General features: G+C 38.2%; 1 protein-coding gene across 4 annotated transcripts in view; it reads left to right on the top strand.

Annotated features, from left to right (window-relative positions):
* Positions 1-5,797: 5,797 nt before the first annotated feature.
* Positions 5,798-20,201, top strand: part of ldb2a (LIM domain binding 2a) — a 91,684-nt gene continuing 77,280 nt past the window's right edge. For all 4 annotated transcript variants that reach the window (XM_063876997.1, XM_063876994.1, XM_063876995.1 and 1 more), the window contains exon 1: positions 5,798-6,066. In XM_063876997.1, the coding sequence (XP_063733067.1) occupies positions 5,935-6,066 (132 nt within the window). In that variant the 5' untranslated portion in view covers positions 5,798-5,934. The remainder of the gene's footprint in view (positions 6,067-20,201) is intronic.

Below are 20,201 nucleotides of genomic sequence, written 5' to 3'. Positions count from 1 at the left end.
TGTTCTTGTTTTGTATGACCGGCTCGGATGCTACATTTCAAAGCGTTAGTTGTAAATACTTCCAATAAAAAAAATACAAATGAAGTGAGATTGTTCAGCAGCCACATCGAACACAACTTTATATTTTCACAGTTTTTTACAAAACAGATCATTTCACATGATCTTTCTGGGTTCTTTTTACAAATGGAAGCACCATTAGTGCATTCAGGTGCAAAACCTGTATTTTGTCTCTGTTATTAAACTACCAATAGTGAGGGAAAGTTGCAAACAAGAAACTGTAAGTAGAGTCATCTTTAATCATGTACTTAGGATGTCTGTGTAGAATTTGTTTCGTAGATTATTTTTAACGTTTAGCCAACATTTACCCTGTATTTGGCAGGTTTTATACCCTCTTTAGTTGTGTTTGTATTGTATATATACTGTACTAGATGCTACATCTCAAGGGTTGAAATACAAAAATAACAAATGAGTGTGAATGTTGAGCAGCTGCATCACAACTTGATATGTTCACGCTCTGCTGTGAAACAGGATAAGGAACTTGTGTTTTGGGTTCTTCTTCACGAACAGAGCATCAACGGTGCGTTCAGGTGCAAACCTGTAGCACGGCTGCTCCGGTGTGTAGTTTGTGCGCTAAAGGCAGGTAGGCAGGCAGATAGGGTGCGTTACCATAGTAACAGCGAGAGGAAACCCAGCAGAAGCAGAGAGTCTGTCTATATGTGTCCTGACCCATTTCCATTCTCATCCACAAGTGTTTTGTCTCCCTCACCTTGTGGTTTTTCACAACTAAAAGCACTTCTCCCTTCATCCTTGATGCATTTTGTGCATTTAACAAATGGCTGGGGCTGGAGACATTCAGAAAACACGCGCAGGTACAACAACGCAAACTCTCAAGGTAGTTTCACTGCAATTCAATTCAACTTTTTTGTCTCTGAGGGTTCAAATAAAATTAAAAAATCCAAGAGGAGCAGGAGCAATACATTAAAAGCATAAAATCATAAATAAGGAAGCATTTCATGTAGTGAACTGCACTGCAATAAGCACACCTCCACCAAGAGACCTCTGAAGATAGGACAATTAAAGCTGTTAAATAAAAGTTCCTCACACTCGTTTTTCCATTCAGTGGCCGAAACGAAGGTCAGAGCAGAAAACTTAGAGAGTAAAGATGATCGTTCTATTGAGTTCAATAAACATTATGCATATTTAACATTTAAAGCAGCATAAACTGGCTAAGAAACACTTTAAAGAAAGTGGAGTTTACCTGATGCACTGTGATCTCTACTGGTTTATTTTTTATTAATATAACATAACAGAAAAACACAAGTTTTCGGATTATTTTGGGAGCTTTTCCTTAAGAGTCTAAATAGCAAATGTTGCTGTACAGATTGTGGAGTCGCAGAGGCAAATTGAATGATTTGTAATATTGGGCTATATATACTGTATATATTTATATAATTTACTTCTCGTAATACAAAATGAATTTCACAGTGTGTCATAGGTCAGTTTAATTGATCGGGTTTTTGTTGTAGATGTAGTTGTTTGTCCGTCGCCTGCCTGAAACGCCTCCATTGGACTCCTTTGTTTACTAGTGTACTACGGCTTAGGGGCGGGACATCTCTAAGCGGTTGACCTATCACGACAGAGCCGGCCAGCTAACCAATCAGAGCAGACTGGGCCCTGGTTTCAGACAGAGGGTGAAAAGAGGTGCTGCAGCACAGGCAGTATGAGAGAAATAAAGAGCTTTTTGAACATTAAAGCATGGAGACATGTCGAAGAATACAAATATGAACCTGAAAATAAGCAGAATATGTCCCTTTAAAGTAGGGATAACTATATGTTTTATACCGTCAACAAATCCCATGAACAGAACAACAGAAATCAGTCTCTAAATTCACAACTTCCCTGTTTGTTTCCCTTTGCCTAAAACAGCTTGCATATAGTAAACAACTTCATATAAAAAAACAGCTGTTCTCTGTAGTTTTTAGGATGTTATTCAAATGAGTGTAAATAGTGCATTTGTGAGGGACTATTTTCAGCGGTGGATTCATCCACATTTGGTGCTCTACTGAGTATTTGGGGCAGCAGGACGGTGTGAGTCAAATAAACCACAGTTTGTGTGTTTAGTTCAACAGTGGGGCTCATTGATGTGTTTTTAACAGACAGCATTGGAGATCAATGGAGCAGAGGAATTAAACGCATCAGGCTTTGGCTACACATTTATTTATTTATTTACAAAAGTTAATTTACTGGCCCCTTCAATACTTTTATATATTCACATACTTTTTTTAAAATATTGCTACCTGTTTTTTTTACCATGGCTTACTTATATATTTGTATGTATTTCTTTTATGTGTGCATGCCCATTTATTCAATATGTAAGATTTGTATTTATTTAATTTAATCAAAATAAGGAAAATATTATGTATTTCCATACAATATGACAAGTGATCAGTGATAAAATCCTCCTGTTGTTGCACCTGAGGTATTTTTACCACTGACATGTGTGGTGAAGCAGATAACAAACATAGTGTGATTTTAAAATTCAAATCTTAAATTGATCTTATCTGTGTTTCTGTGTGTTTCAATGTAGATCATCTGAAAGGACTGCCACTGAGCTGAAAAAGGAAATCAGAGACTTTCTGCTAACCTCACATGTAGGTCCTGTTTACGATCACAATACAACCGAGTTCATATTAAAATCTGTTAAATGAGCTGTTCACTTCAATGTAACGCATTGCAGCCACACTCTTGTGGTAAGCGCTTTAGGCGAGCAACCAAATCCTGTTAGAAATGTCAATTGAAAAGGTCTTGAGATATTAAAAATGTAGTTTTTAATTAAAGGTTTATTAATAGATTTTTCAAACTTTTTTTTAATTACCCGACCGGATGCCTGAGGCATTTGGATTACAACTTTTATCTCACTCGATTCAGACTGCCTCCCCTCATTCAGCCATTTTGGATTAAAAGTCAGACTTCATAAATGCTGTTCATTAATTCCCAGAGCGGGCAGTTAATGTGAGATTTGGTTGCAACGTTACGGCCGCTCTGAGTGTCTGTCTGTTTATTTTTAGATTCTTGTGGCTACTTTGCAGCCCAGGCCTAATCTGTCACGGAGGAGAACATGGAGGAAATCATAATCGCTGTGCCAAAAAAAGATTTGCAATGCACTGCTGGGGAAATTCAACATGTTAGTGACAAATATTGTCACACTAAATGATGTTATTGACATGTGCTGCATGGTATATAGTGCAAAAACGTAGAAAAATAAATTGTCTGTCTGTTTGCATGTGCCAAATCATGCAGACTGCTAAAACAGGGAGTGTGTTCAGAAACAGATATTTTCTGATTTCAAATGAATAGATTATAAAGGTGTATTCAATAACAAGCAGTACAATCATTAAATCATTATGGGTAATTTGTAAGATTTGATGAAGCAAAATCTAATCCATTTTAGGTGGATTTTAGGATTCATTTCTTAAACACCACCAAGTCATTCTGGGAAATGTAGGGAGTCAAAAACTGAAGTAGTTTTAGGATTTGTCTGACCATAGGCATGGGTTATCTTCTAATTGTGGTTAGTGTGTAACAGCAACACTGAAACAAAAAAGAAAAGTGAGCTTTGATTTCTCATTGAAAGCTCATGCGTTTAATATTTCTGCCACTCCCCGAGATCACGTTAATGAATCAAACTACTTTGACATGTTTGAATTTTCTGGGTTTCTGTAGGTGGCACTTTTTTTCTTTCATTTGCGTGAACAGAAATAATGGTTCGTAGTGATCTAACAATGCAAGAAATGTGAAACCGCTGATGGAAATACAAAACCGTTCACGTTTGGTGCAAAAAATGCTTTATTTTCTGAAACGTGGACGGTATGAAACACGGTATGAAACACTGGATTACCAACGGATTCATTGCATGTCATTTCATTTTCACAATATGATTTATTGTTTGTAATCTGTCTTTAAATGTGTATCATTGGAGTACAAACAGTTGACTGGTCCTGCATTATCACCTGAAACTGTGTGCCCTATATGGAAAGCACAAATGAGGTATTGTTGTTCATATGAACACTGATATTGCAACTAAAATGTGGATTTGTAGATGACAAAGAATATATGCTAAAATGTGAAAGATGGTGGAGTTATGTCGGGTCAATTAGTACCCCATGACCCCTAAACATGTCAGGGGGCATGGTGAAGATCAACAATTATTTTTAAAATGCATTTTTATTCACATGCAAAGGGTGCATTACTCATATCACATGTGGTTGTGGTTCATTATCAATACTGCGGCACCATTGAAAAATAAATACAACCTTTTCACATGTTACACACAATGGTCTCACAGTCACAACCATCAATTATCAAACCACCACTGAGCACATGTTATTGAAATTCCAACGTGTTTTAAAAACAGGTTTTGGCTTGTTAACAGTCAGAGTGACAGTGTGTATGGTGGACTCTCTGCTGCGGCACAAAGCAGTGAGTCCCCCGCCCCTGCCTTCCTTTAAACACAAATTATGCTTCTTGGTGCATAACTAGCCAGGTACTAAGATTATGTCATTAGCAGCATTGACCGCTGGCAATAGGATCAATACATTATTATGAAATCTTGCTACACATGAAATGGATTGTTTATGAGTGCAGCTGTGCTTCCCAGCATGGTGCATCGCTTACTGTGAGTCATACACCAGGAGAATTTAGATAAAGGTACATGTAGTGAGGAGGATTCTGAATCCTCTTTTTATCGTGATACATGTACACAGAATGCAAACACAGCAAAATGTAGACTGCACATAACACATCTAGCAAGAGCGGTGGGAAAAGGGCAGCGTTATGTTATACACAGTGCCCGGGTACAAGTCCTCACTCCTTACTTATTCTGTTCGTGGACTTGAACCGTCAACCTTCTGATTCCCAAGTCCAGTCCCCATAGACTGAGCTCGAGTCAGTTCACATTTTATTTTTTTCAGACCATGCAGACTTACTTATGGAAATCATGATTTCAAAATCATGAAAAATCAACTGAAGTACAATTTTTCCAATTGTTGAACGGATCGAGTTCTCTTACAGTCCTTTAATTAGAAGAAAAACAAAAGTAATCTATCTTAATGCTGATAGCACTGAAGATGTTTCAATCTCTACTCTGAATGAGATCACACAAAACGGTCAAAACATGACCTGAAGCAATATTTGGTAGCACTATTGAAACACGTTATCTTAAATACTGAATAATTCTGATATAATTGGGTCAGTGTTGCTATTCTAGTCCATGTAGTGAGCCCATAATTTAAGATAAAGCGTTGTAACAAATCCTTATATTGTTTAATACATCTGAACCCATCTGAATATTTGAGGTTCAATCGGTTTATGTTTCATATCATACGACTGATAAACTATGATGTTGATTCTTCCAAGAATTCAAACAAACACATAGATTATTGTTTTTCACTCAAATTTAAAGGTGAACATTGTATACCAAGTCGAAAAGATTTAATTTGGCTACAGTATGAATACATGTAAACTAAAAATGCATCACTTGATACAAGCAAACACACAACTAAAACACATACACACACACAGGGATCTTACTTGAACTTTGCAAGAGTGCAGAACTGAGTGTAGGTCTTGAGGGAACAGGAAACGACTTCCCTCCTCCCCCTTCAATCTGCCCCCCTCCTCCCCTGTTCCTCCCCCTCCCCTCTTCCTCCCTCCTCCTCCTCCTCCTCCTCCTCCTCCTCCTCCTCCTCCTCCTCCTCCTCCTCCTCCTCCAGCTCCAGCTCCACGCTATAGCAGCGAACTAGGCAGGCCAACTTGCAGAGTGCAGCTCAGCCTCGGCAGCGGCTGCTTCCTGTACTGGGGGTCTTTTCGGAGAGCATTGCGCTCCAATGTGCGCCGCTGTGCCCGCTGGATGTTGAAACCTCGCCCGGAGCCACCATGTCCAACTCAACGCACGACCCCTTCTACTCGTCTCCTTTCGGACCCTTCTACAGGAGACACTCGCCCTACATGGTCCAGCCCGAGTATCGGATCTACGAGATGAACAAGCGGCTGCAGGCGCGCACAGAGGTGAGCAAGCAGCCATGGGAAGCGTGCCTGCTGCCCGGCCACGCTCAGGCTGAGGAGCCGGTGTGGAGGGGGTATCGGGATGTGGAGGTCCGGAGCGGGGAGGAAGGGAAGGGATTTTGGGGCTGGAAGAGAGGTGCTCCGGTTGGTATACGTGTCTGTCAATAAGGAGGTGTGGATGTGATGCCAAAAGTGCCAAACATTCCTGAGGTGAAAGTAAACAGACTGCGAGAAATGTCCTCATCTGAAGCCATACGGTTTGGTGGAAATAACACGATATGAGGAAGAGAGGATTTCACGTGGCTTATTAAGTTGTGTTTTAAGCTTCACCTAGTCTGATTGAGTTTGGTGATTCACCTGAAGTAGGGTCACATTTCAAAATCTGGTGAAACAGTTCTGCAAATACGTGATATCTACAGTTTTCATATTATTTAGCTTGACAGACTATTTTAACCAGGCTGCTTGATGCAGAGCAGCATATTCACATGCATTTAATTCATTTGCATGCATTTCTTTTTCTTTTTTTTGTATTACATATTTGCATATTGTACAAAAGCAGTCCAACAAGTCTGACAAGAATGAACACAGTTTGCTCACTGTTTGGACATGTTTGTGGTGTAACTGCAGAATGATTTGTGATGTCTCCCTGTGTCTGTGGATGAAGTTTTCTCAATGAAAGTGACCCTGATTGAAGAGTTAGATGATCATGACACTCAATTGCTTGAGTGTGAATTATTTTCACGTCAGTTTCCTGAAGCTTCAACCAGTTTGTCTCTCTCAGAGTGTGGCGTTACAGTGTCATCCAGACTAAACCTTTGCTGATCCCTCTGTGAATTATACAACCAGCATCTGTGTTCAGCATCTGTTCTGTGATCTCAAATGTGTAAGTGTGCAGATAGAAAGTTCATCCAACATGTCAAGCACTGCTCCAGAGGCATATTTATGAGAATAAAAAACTGCAAAACGCAATAAAAGCATATTTTAGCAGCCTAACTCTTCACTTTGTGAACTATAAATGTTAGGGCTGCAATTCAGAGTGATTTTAATGTTGCATTATCGTAAAAATTGTTTTTAAATTGATTCATTTATCATTTGACCTATAGAATGTCAGCAACTACTGAAATATGACTTTGTTGACCTCCTAAAAATGTATTGCTTTGTCCAAATCTAGAATATATTCACTTCTTTTAATCACAGGAGGATAAGAAAACCAGTACGTTTTCACAGTTGAGCAGCTATAACCAGTGTTTTTATAATTTAACTTATCATTTAAATCACATTGAAATATGCCAAAATAGGTGGCAATTAACGCCATGCTTTCTTTATAATTTTAATTCTGGTTGCAGCTTAAGGCTTTAATTTGCTATTTGTCTCCCACTGAGACGTTAACAGAGGTGTTTTAGATGTAGATATCTTAATGAAATGATTGGCTGTGAAGGAGTTACAGTCATTTTCAGAAATCTGGCTTTAGAGCCAGACTCCAGCTGTGTTAATGCAGCAGCTCGCAGAATGATGCCGAGTTTCCTTTAGAGGAACTTGCAACTTTAAGCAGACCAAGGCAACGCTGCTGAGATGCATCGGCCCAGTCTGATGCATTATTCATACGGAGTGGTCCAAGCCTCAGCGGACCTCAACTCCCGTACCACACACACCCAGACACCAAGTGCAATCACCATGCTCACACACACACACACACACACACACACACACACACACACACACACACACACACACACACACACACACACACACACACACACACACACACACACACACACACACACACACACACAGGATGGTTGCATGCATGTTAAGGCACCACCTGACATGGATACAGCTCCAACAACACATGGATTACTTCCATGAAATGAGCACACAAACATCCGTTCAGCCATTACCTTCATCTCCTCAGACTAAATTATATAATTGCATAATAATATAATTTGTTTTTTGTTCCCGTTGGTGTTCATAGCATCTCCATTCTCCTCATCATCTTTATTCTTTCTTTCTTCAGCAGCAGGAGTGTATTATATGTCTTCTCTTTAGCGATGCTTATTGTTGGATTAAAATGCAGCCGGTTGAAAATAATGAGGGAAAGGTGTCTTATAGTCGGAAATCTATGCATACATTTTATGTAACCTGTATGCATCCAGATGTGCAATACATTCAGGCTTTTATCGCAGTTATATATTATAATTATACTCATGAATGCAAATCTGTAGCGATCAATTTACACAAACCTATTGCATGTGGAACACGAATCTGAGGATTGTGATATAAATCTGTCTGTAGAGCGCTTCATGTGGGACTGTGTCTTTATCGGTAATTAAAACAGAGATGGAAATTGGGTAGAAATATTGTGTGTATGTCACAAAACAGAAATGGTGTACTTCCTGTAAAGCGAGGTCAGCTGGTCCCTTAATGATGATGCGTTCCTGAAGGGGTCATTCTGCTGTTTTTGTTTTTTTCATCTATCACCTTTTTATCCATCTACTTTCAGATGCATTTAGTTCACTCTTAGAAACAAGATCATGTCAGTATACCCACATGTTCAGCAAAACAGGAAGCTAGGGATGCTTCTTGCAGTAAAAAAATTAAGTCTGGATTCCATTAGAAGAAAAAGGCTGAATTGTCCTGGACAGTTTCTTGAATATTTCATCAAGGTTTAGCAACTAGCAGCTTTTGAAGATCCATATCCTTCTGTCTCTGATATAAAAAGCTGGCAGTGAATACTGGTTTTATGGGAACATCAGTTTGATTATCTCAGCTTAAAAGATATATGACCATCTTAACCCTTGTGTTTTGTTGAAGTTGGCTTTACTCCCTCGTTGTTTACTACCATAATCTAGAAAAAAACATGATAAATGTACAGAAATAACCATAAAGTATCTCTATAACATCACACAAAGACATGTATTATGTTGAAATGTTACACAAGATATCCATAAACACATTTATAGTTGTGTTTGCTATACATTTCATTCACAGACGAAGACATCTACAGTATGTCATTCTCCCTGTTAGAGCATTAATGGAGAAACTGATACAAAACTCTGTAAGTAAAGTAAAATATTTAAGGAGGACAATGCTGCATATTCAGTAAAGGGCTGTAGCACCAACAAACAACAATGAAAGTCAATGTTTTCAGGACAACCCAGAAATAAAGCATACACTTTTAAACATGTCAACTTTTCAAAATCATGTTTATAGGCAATTCTCATTAAAAAAAATTGAGTTGGAAGATGATAAAACAACATTACGTTTTGTTTTAATATGGCAACATAATATAGGTTTGACCATGTGTGCGTTCACAAAATAGTTTCAAATGACATTATTAATAAATAATCATGAATAATGTCGATATAATGGCTAAGTTGGTAAAGGGAAATGGTGAAACATGCAGCTATAATAGTCTGTAGGTTGAGAAAATGACATCACTTTCTGTAATGCAGCCTTTAAAATACAGAAGCTAAGCTCAATAACGATATTCAAAATACAAGATGGTATCTTATCTCATACCATGATATAGATATAGTATTGATGCAACGCCTTGCTTCAACAGAAATCCTTTGAGATGAGTTGTGTGTGCTTTAAGCAAACAGGAGAACACAGAAAGTGTATAAAACAAACCAAGAGAACATATCATTGTGAATGACTTTGTTGGATTTCAGTGTGAAGAGACATATGAAAGCCTTTCTTTGAGTGGGTTGCTTGGTGTATTTTGTTGATCCAGTCAAAATGATTTCAAGCTTCGCGAATAGCAGAATTATCAGCCACGAAAAGATACTTAACATCGTGAAAGCTCTCCCATTGTTAAGGATGAAAATGCCTCGGAGCGTACTTAACACGGTGCCGTTGAGAGTGACTCACTGTAGTTTGAACAGGGGAACTGACTAAGCCTCAGTAAGACGGCACCTTTCAGAAAAGTGTTGAAGGAGTCGACTGAAGTCACTCTTCTGGTAGAAATTCTCCCATTTGTCTTATTCATGAGTGTGCTTTTGAATTTGCTTGGCTGGTGGTGCAACCGCTGCTCGCACTGGCAGGCGCAGGACTCAAGGACCTGACACTCGGAGACTTTCTTACCCCCGAGAGGAAACTACAGTCTGTACGAGTTTAAGTGACATCTGTAGCGGAGGCTTTATGCGGTGAATCCTCCGGGAGACGAAAAAAAACAAGTTGTTAGAATTAGACAGAGGCATGTTATTCTTTGGATTTAACATCTTGTATTCTGTATTGTTACATGGACTACAACTTCTTGTGGATGTTGTTGCCACTGAGATCACACAAAGGAAGGTTTTACCTCTCAAAATGTTAGATGATTGGTGTTTGATTGAAGTCTTAAGGTTAGTTTTAAAGAGACATCGAGTGTTGTTTACCATCACTATAGCCACAAGTTCACTAATTGATCAAAAGATAAAAAGTTGCGTATCATGCTGTTTTAAAGAGGTCCCACTATGCTAATTTTCGGGTTCATATTTGTGTGTAGTGCCTCTACTGGGACATGTCTCCATGCTTAAATGTTCAAAAAGCTCTTTATTTTTCTCATACTGCCTGTGCTGCAGCACCTCTTTTCACCCTCTGTCTGAAACCAGAGCCCAGTCTGCTCTGATTGGTTAGCTGGCTGGCTCTGTTGTGATTAGTGAACCGCTTAGAGATGTCCCACCCCTTAGCCTATCACCTATAAAGTGTTAGAGCACTTGCCAATAGAAGTGTTACATATACAGTCATGTCACTATGTTCAGGAAGTAAACAAAGGAGTCCAATGGAGGCAGATTTTAGCCTTTGTAGACCATTAACATGCACAAACAAACTTATCTAATACACAACAGGAAAGGGACAACCCCAAAGGCATAATAAGGATCCTTTAAGTCTTTGATATAAGGAGCTACCCTTCTTTTTCTCTGTCTTATATAATATTAAACAGAAGTTAGGAGAGGAAGCTACAGTCTGTGTTTAAGTGACATCTGTATCAGTGCAGTGAGTCCTTCGGGAGCAAAAAACAACATGTTAGAATAAGAAGGGACATTTTATTCCGTTTTATTCTTTGGGATTCAAGCATCTAACATACTGTATTGTTGCATGGACTACAAGCTTTAGTGGGTGTTGTTTTCATCCATCTCTCATCATTTGAATCATTGTAAAAGCCATACAAAGGAACTTTACCAGAGGAAAAATATCCACCTTCGGATGCGTTTGTGGTGTTTTACATGATTAAGGTTGATGTTGGTGTTTGGTGTTTCAGAGAGGGTGTTTTATGGTTCACTTCCAAATCTATAAGTTTTGTTTCCTTCAACCCACAGAAAAAAACACACAAGGTGTTTGCTTTGAGCTAGGTGTGCAGGTGGAGGATGCTGCAGTGTATATATCTGCAATTATTTATGACTATATTTATTTTCATTATCCATTCATCTGTTACTTTCTCCAAATACTCAGAAAACATAGAAACATCTTCTTCCCAGTGTCTCTGTCTTACTAACATTGATGATGTTTCATATGATTTAATGCTTATTAAATCCCACACATAAATAGAAATATTTAATTTGATCTCATGCCGTCTGCTTCAGGCTCGTTAACAAAGCTATTTTTAGGTGAAACTCTTCCCCTCAAAACACAACTATGGACTGTTTTCTGCTCCTTCTCAAAAATAAGCCTTTCACCTACCATGCACTCGAGAGAGGAGCTCACATGGAAATCAGAAAGAGTAAAAAAAACGCAACACAAGTCGTGTGTGCTCACCTGGGATCAGCCCTCACCTCTGAACTGATAACTGTGCAGCTTAAACAGTGCTGCTCCTGCGCTGACTCGGGGTCTGTTTCTATCCCAACCTTATTACCTGCTCCATTCATACTTATTACCTGCCCGGCTGTATTTCTGCAGCGCGCTGAATGCTATCCCATTACCTTCATTTTACACAACGTGAACCCGCGCTGACCTGGCAATCTAAACAGGCTTTGATGTGGATTTGACGCCATGCATACTCTGTGACCACATTGTTTCTGTGCTGTCGCTCCGGGGGCGCTGGCCCTCGCTGTACGGAGGCAGCCCGCAATGATTTGTGGGGGAATTTGACACTTAAGCGTATGCAAATGAGCGGCAGGATTAACATTCAGAGGAGGAGCTTGGTCGACCTCAGCCGGTGTAAGGCCATTAGCATAGAAGACATTAATATTCAGCAGAAGGGAGCTGGGACGCAGAATAACACTGTAAGTAAAACTGCAACACAGAGGGTGAAACAGAAGCATTTTTAATGGAGGCAACATAATAATACCCACGGGGCTGCGCTGAGGAAGCTCTCTGCTGCTGACACTGGGTCTAATGGTCACACTTCTTCCTCTGTGGGTAGACATGCAATCAGTAACAGTGATTGTCAGGCCGTTCATTGGATTCTTGTGTCTATTGCACATAGTTAGACCATTCTCATTATTCAAATGTGCCCACAGACCTGAGTCAGTGGCTGGACTGTGGGACTGGAGGAAGTCGAGTGTTCATTATGGGTAAATCTCTTGTTCCTGTCAGGGGCAGAGTGGATCTGTTCCCATCAGCACGACGTGTCAGATTGACATGAATAGGCTTATGATGGGGAGGTCAAGTTGCCACTGAGCTGTGAGGGATTAAAGACGAGCCACCGAGATCACACAAAGGAAGTTTTTACTTCTCAAAATGAAAGAGCGGAAAATAGGGAGATTGTTTTCTCAGTTAATGCAATCACATGTTGACTGATGTCGTTAGGTTTGTTTAATAGGCATATTTGGTTTTGTTTACCATCGTTAGAGCTGCAACGACTGGGCGACTAATTGATTGAAAAATAACCTCTTACTCTTACATGCAAAATTGCTCAAATTGCTGTCTTCAGTCCCTTAAATAAAGAACTTTGCTCATTTTTGTGGTTTAAGTAAAATTAAACTGAATATCGTTGGGTTTTACCTTGGATTTTGAGAAACTGTTGGGTAGATTTTTCATTATTTTTACATTTTAAACACCAAACGATCAATGAACTTATACAATAATCTGCAGATTTATATCCTATGGGTCAAAAGATGCAACCTTAACATTTGAAAGGCAAAAAATCCAGCAGCAGAAGTTATTTTAAACAATGAATTATCAACATGTTTGCTGATTAATTGATATGTGACTAATCCATTAATTGTCTGTTTGTTTCAGCTCTACAAAACACCCATCTCAACAATTCATTTCAAGCTTTTTTCAATGTTTAAACAATCAAATTCAAACCCATTATTTTATGTTAAAATGAAGTATTTAATCAGCTCAAATCTTAATCAGAGGATGCCAAAGAGATAAGCATGTTTATTGTTTAGTTTATTGGATCCCCATTTGCCTCTTTAATAGCAGCTGCTAATCTTCTTGCCCGGGGTGTAAACATCCGAATATGTCCTATTAAAACATAATTACAATTGTAACAGCAATGTAATATAAAACAACAAAGTCAATAACAACATTAAACTATATCAATAAATGTTCTAAATTCTGCAAAATAATATGTAAATATAAGATTTTTTTCCTGACAAATAAAAACGTATACCTACAATAAGACAAGCAGGGAACAGAATATTACAGAAATTCCATAGAAACATTACACAGTACATTACCTTCAAGGACATTTTGCTCTTTTTTACACTGAATGCAACCTACTATCCATTCAGTACATCAAAGCTAAGATGTTGAGGCTGTTTTCCTTTAAGAACGACACCCAAACTAGAACCGAAAAAGATAAATTGACCAAAAAAAACACGTTTTATTGTTATAATAACAAAAACTAGCACTTTTAATGTTTATTTCATCACAGCGTTGTACGTTTTTTTTCTACATTTGCTAATTTATACTCCCATCGTAGGAACGTTCAACCAATTCCAAGCTCTGTAGGACAGCTAACATGTTAAAATGCTGACATTTTTTACAGTGTACGTGTGTGAAACTGGCTGAGAGTAATTACCAGAAAGGTACTGAACATCCCACTTCCCTTATCTGAACCATTACTGCGGATTTATCTACCATCGGGAAACAAGCCGCTGCAGAAATCACTGAAAAGGCTTCATGTGTCAAATGACGAGTAACTGAACAAAATGCTTTAAAATCAATTAATCAATTATTGAAAACATGCTAAGTATGATATGATATGGTTCACAGGGCAGACTGTCTCTTGTGTTGTAGATTTGTAGATCCCCTCATGACAGGAAATCTTCACATCTTATTAATAATTACAAGCATTGATTGGACAGTGTTGATTTTACCATTAAATGATCAAATACATTCAATTAAGGATCATCGTTTACGCTCCCTGCCTCTCACGAAACAAAACAAACCAAACAATGGAGTCATAAATAAATTGGCAGCATTGGTGAGTCACTTTTCCCCGGGATGACTAAACAGCATTATTATTTACTTCTCTCTATCTACCGAGTCTGATATGTGTTGTTATTATGATTCACAGACTTATTGACAAACAGACATCTGCTTCTGTGGACCCGTAGCTCGGAGCTCTCGCATTTAAAACAAAAAACATTTTCATAATGCTGAAAAGACTGAATCACATTAGCTTCTCCCTCCTTTTGTTAACTCCCCCCCCCCCCCCCCACATGCCCAAATTAAGGAATAATGCAGCCTAACAGTGAGAGGACCGGCTGATAGTTTTGAAAAGAAAGAAAAAGAAACCGTATACTGTGATAACTGTGGTCATTACTGTTGACCAAGCTGAAGCCTTTTGCCTGTTTATTCATTTATTTCTTAAAAAGCTGCTATTTTGGTGTTAAATAACTGAATAGAGACAGAAATGGAACATTTTCCGACATGTTTTGAGGTGCATTCAGTCCAGCAAACTGAGTATACTGCACAGTTGTTACCAGGAAAGTTCAATACTGTCCAGCCTTATTTAAGGTGACAGTAATTAATGTTTGTGTACACCACAGGGATAGAAAGTAAGATACCTTTATAAACTGACACATGGGATCTAGTATTGTCCCCAGGCTCAATGCCCAATAACAAAAGTTACATAAGTTAGAAATAAAAAAGACAAACTATCACAAGAAAAGTCAAACGAACACACAACTTACACATGAAACAATTTCTCTAAAGGTTACAATCTATATTCATTTTGTTATTGTATAAGATGTAAAAATTAGGACTTCAATTATGTATCATTTGAATGAAATACTAATATTATGGAAATTGTAGGAGGCTCAACATTTGTCACACATCATTTTAAATATATTAAAACATCTTGTCTTTATTCTCTAATGGAGATATTGATAAGTCATCATTATAATAACAATTAAAGGCTAATAAATTGACTATACTGTCGAGATATGTATATGATCTCCTTAAGTGTGTATATTACGACACTTTTAACACAAGTATCATAGTATTATTTCTCCTTGGGCGTCCGGTTAGTCACACTGTACATGTGGTTCTCTGAGAGGATGTTCCCAGAAAATAGTTTGAAAGAAAACACACACACCAGTCATCTGGTGAAACAATGAGCGTCCGTCACATGCAGCAGGATGCTCGGACAATAGTCCCACCTTTTTCCTGGCTCTTTCCCGTGGTTCCTTCCAGGCTGCACTGCCGCTCAGATAACGGAGGAGACGGACGGCCTGCAGTCCTTCTATGTCCTGTTGTTCTCTGGAGGTGGTTAGAGAGGCCGTCCTGAAACAGAGAGGTCACAGGCGTCTGGATCTCTGCTGAAGTGCAATAATGTGTCTTTGAATAAGAGTCTTAAGCCGACCTTGAGGATAGTTTGCACTTTTCAAAATGAGGACAGATTCACTGGTTTTATTTCATCATATGTACAAAAAATAGAGCACAGTTTTGGCAATACAAGTCTAAAGTCTCAGGTTCCTAACTGTGCCACGTACATTATAATCAACAGTAAGTTAAAATACATACAATAGTTCAGGTAAGTTGCAGGAATAAGACAAATTCAGTAAATACTGTATACTGTTATAAAAGTGTGGACTATAAATAGATGAACGGTGAATTGTGAACATCAGAGGTCAGGAAAAATATATTAAAATGAATTAGTTATAAACATTAGAGTCATATATTTCACTCTAGCTCACTTGCCTCATAAGTAAACCATTACGAATGACTATATGTTTTAAACTCTGCCAAACGCCGTAGTTAATGGTTAGGTTAGACACAAATCGTTCTTTGTAAGATGCAGAAAATGATGATGAGGTCTCTTTAAATAAGATGCTTGAATCAGCCTTGAGAATTGTTTGCATTACTTGACGATTAGTTATGTATACTTTGTGCAATGAAAATACAGTTGAACTTAATCTGATATAAATCACAATTAATTAAATGTGGTTGAAAACAGTCGAGTCTTACATTTCATGGCAGTTCACTTAAAATAAAACCACTACAAATGACTGTTTGGAGAAAAGAATCAGTTTTAATATCTAATGAAAGACCGTTGTTATTCATAAAAGTTTTGGCACAAACAAATGTCTTGAAATGTAGAAAAATAGGCCATTTCGGGTCGTAATTTTACTCAAAAAATCATCTTTTTTTATTAACGTTATGGGACCTTTTTGTCCTGGTTTTAAAACTAGCTACTTGATTGACATTGAGGAACAACTGCAGTCTTTACTAAAAGAAACCAGCACTGACTGTGATTGGAAATAAGAAAGTCTCCTGTATTAAAGTCAGACGTTTTATTGTCTCATCCATCATCCACCTGAATGAACTTTAAAATATACCGTATGCTTTTTAGGTATTTCCTGAGTGACTAATGCTGTCATGAGTCTTAAACGAACAGCCTCCTCTTGGAGGATTTCATTGTGCTTCCTGGCATTTTGAGGATTTGTTTGAAGGACTGTTTGCTTCTGGTGTTATTTTAAAGTAATGTTTGCCATTATCTGTCTTTACTGGGGTGTGTCTTCTTAATACATTGCAATGTGAGCTTAGAATTGACAAAACACTGATTTTTCATGTTTTGTATTGACTGTTGTTTGTCCATCACCGTGTACTTCTCTTTAACACTCTTCTACTCTATTCGAACTTGACATTGGAAGGACTTCATTTATATAATTACGCAATAACCTGGTCGAAGTAGATTTGATTTAGTCTCTACAAGCTGATTGGCCTTGTGAATGGCAATAAGTGTACTGAAAGCAAAGTTACTTGTGCTGTAAAGTCAGAAAAAAGATAGTACAATATTTCATCATGGAGCAGGGAAGAGTTCAGCACTGAATGAAGAAACGCTCAGAACTTCAGGATGGTTTCACCAGCCTCCGCTCTGCGCTGCTTTCTGACTGTTTCATCATTTTGCTGATCAGCTGTTCGACTCTGATGTAGTTTACTGTTTTTCCTGTGGGATGAACCTTTCTGAACAAATTGGGAATGGAGTACTGAGTATCGTTTTTTTTTATTTACTCATTAAAGGTTTTTGTAGTGTCAGAAAACACCACCTCTGTAGTCCGTCTCCAACTATTTGACATATCAGTTCTTAATGAGTAATACACTGGGCACCTCTGAGGGAATTGCAGCGGACCCTTACCTCCACCCAGATGGGATCTGATATCAATTAATACCATCTTTATTCTGATTCTAGGTTTACATCATTTACTGCAGACCCTGATGCCATTTATGCACTGTTACTTTGGCCAGTTACTTCACATTTACTGCCATTAATGTAGGATGACATGAGCTCAGCATCATACATGCTTTTTGATCGAAAGTCAGTAGATTATTCATCTAAATGTTATGTTTAGTTTGCTAATTTTACATTTTAGGCAAGAGGCAACAGCCGTAAACATAGTTTTTAATGCAATCTAGCTTCCATAACATGGAATAACTTTAAACCATAGGAGAGAAAACATCTGAAATACACATTAGGTTAGCTGAACTTTATGTATTTTCTCAGTTGAGTCCTCTTAAATTCACCACAAGAAAGCCTACATTTGTATATTTGAAGATAATATTTCAGAGAACATTGTAATTAATCAGCTGGGGGAGTTTCATACTGATATTTATTAAAATGTCCTATTACGCTGCATTGTGTCCTCTTATCCAAAAGTGAAGTTTTTCTAATAATAAAGTTGCAAAATTAAGCAAAACAGCAATGAATATATGAAAATAATCATTGTGCAGCGTGACGATGTGTTTAAAGTCAGAGTTAGCTATAGTGACATTACAACAGAGCACATTCCCCTAAATTGACAATATCTTTGGAGGTGATGAAACCCTGTATTGATTGAGTTTCTTGTTACGCGGCGGGATGAAGTGTGCTGTGTGCTGATTGTTTATTTGTCTAAATAGCTCTGTTAGTGTTTCTTACCCCGACCCCAAATCCTCACTTTGTTTTGATTTTAATTTCTCATGGGTGCTGTAAATAATTAGACCTCCATGCTCTGTCATTCATGCATTTAGCTGTTGATTCATTATTTTCCTCCTTATTGATGTTTGTTAACATGTTGGCTTAATCTCCAGTCTCTGCAGGTGCATATTGACATTTTTTTGCTTGTCTTCATTGAGGTGAGACACTTTATAAGCTGCTCAGGTGTTTTATTGAGTCTGTATTCTGCATTTTCTCTGCAGATCTGGAACTGATGAGTGTCATTTTTGTTTTGTTTATTTCTTTAATCATATTAATGTCTAAAAGGTCCAACTCCAAAGGGATATGTTCATCTGTTTCGTCTGACTAGTAGTCCAAAACCCAAAGATATTGAATATTAAATCCCATAAATCAGAAAAAAAAACCGTAAATCCTCTTATCCAGTGTTTACCAAGCTGGAGGTTGGGACCCCTTAAAGAGGCCACAAGATACATCTGAGGGGTCATCAGATGATTTGGAAAGAAGATCAGAACATTATTCTGCACGTAAAAGGATCTAGTTGTTATTTAAGAAAATGTACATCTGCTTTTTTGTAAGCTATATTACACAATATAGTAAAAATGTCTGCTTCAAGCCTACATTTTTTTTATAATTAAAAAAATTCAAACTAAAATTGTGAAAATTGTGACTTTTTACTTGAATGAAGATCTTACACCTCATAGACACTTATTGTTAGTTTTTCTAACCTTTTTAAAGTGTCACAAGCTAGGAATTTAGCTGATGCATTGTTACACTTGTCAGTCAGTGTGTTTATTGATCATGGGCACTTCAGCAGGGAAATGATATTATTGCTGTTACGGGGAATCAATTCTGCAACCTTCTAGGTAAAAGCCAGCAGTGTAGAAGCTCTTCTTTATGCATTCCTTGCGTTAAAACAGCAGACAAACAACTTCTGTGTACTGACCTCAACCTGAAATCCATACCTTAACACAAAGAGCGCTCTCTGACTGCTGCTTGTAAATCTGGACACTCAACAAAGAGAGAGAACGGGAACGATGCCTAAATAAATTGGTACATGCAATTAAACTGTGGGAACTTCTTCGCTGACTTCATTTCTATCAGAAAGTTCATTCCTGGTGAACACGCAGTGGCTGTTCAAGGGCAGTGACTTATTTTTCCCCCCTCTCTGCTGCACTCATTTCTCCTCATTTGCATAATGCTTGGCTGGTGCTGTACGCTGGCCAACATGTTAAGTTTGCATTATGGGAAGACACTTAAGACCCAAGAGGATAAACCTGCGCTGATATCCAACATTAGTGTGCACGGAGTCTGACATGATTTAAGTAGTGTTGTCTATAGGAGTGCTTCTTATAGTTTGTCATCCTAAAGACCGCTTAATATGAACAATACTTGCATGTGTGGTTAAGTTTTATTCCAGGGGCCACCGTGCCTGGGGATTTTGCACTGCAATTATGAGATCAAACATCTATTTTCGATATGTATTTATATAGATTATTGTTTTAAAGAGAACCCTGTTTCACTTTTTTGGGGGTTTCCCTTTCTTGTAATGTGTTGTATAGGTTTGTGTGCATGTGAATGGTTTGCAAAGGCTAAAATCCCAAAGTTCCCTCCAGAGTTTCTCCCACACTCCCCCACCTGTCTGAAACGCCCCCATTGGACTCCTTTATGTACTTCCGTAAAACAATGACATCACTTCGTAACATTTGCGCTTCTATTGGCTAGCGCTACAACCCATTGTACGTGATAGGCTAAGGGGCGGGACATCTATAAGCAGTTGACCCATCACAACAGAGCCGGCCAGCTAACCAATCAGAGCAGACTGGGC

The sequence above is a fragment of the Eleginops maclovinus genome, chromosome 23 (genome assembly GCF_036324505.1).
Source record: "Eleginops maclovinus isolate JMC-PN-2008 ecotype Puerto Natales chromosome 23, JC_Emac_rtc_rv5, whole genome shotgun sequence".
Classification (NCBI taxonomy): Eukaryota; Metazoa; Chordata; class Actinopteri; order Perciformes; family Eleginopidae; genus Eleginops; species Eleginops maclovinus.
The sequence above is the reverse complement of the archived record's forward strand: the minus strand, read 5'-3'. Positions and strand labels throughout refer to the sequence as shown.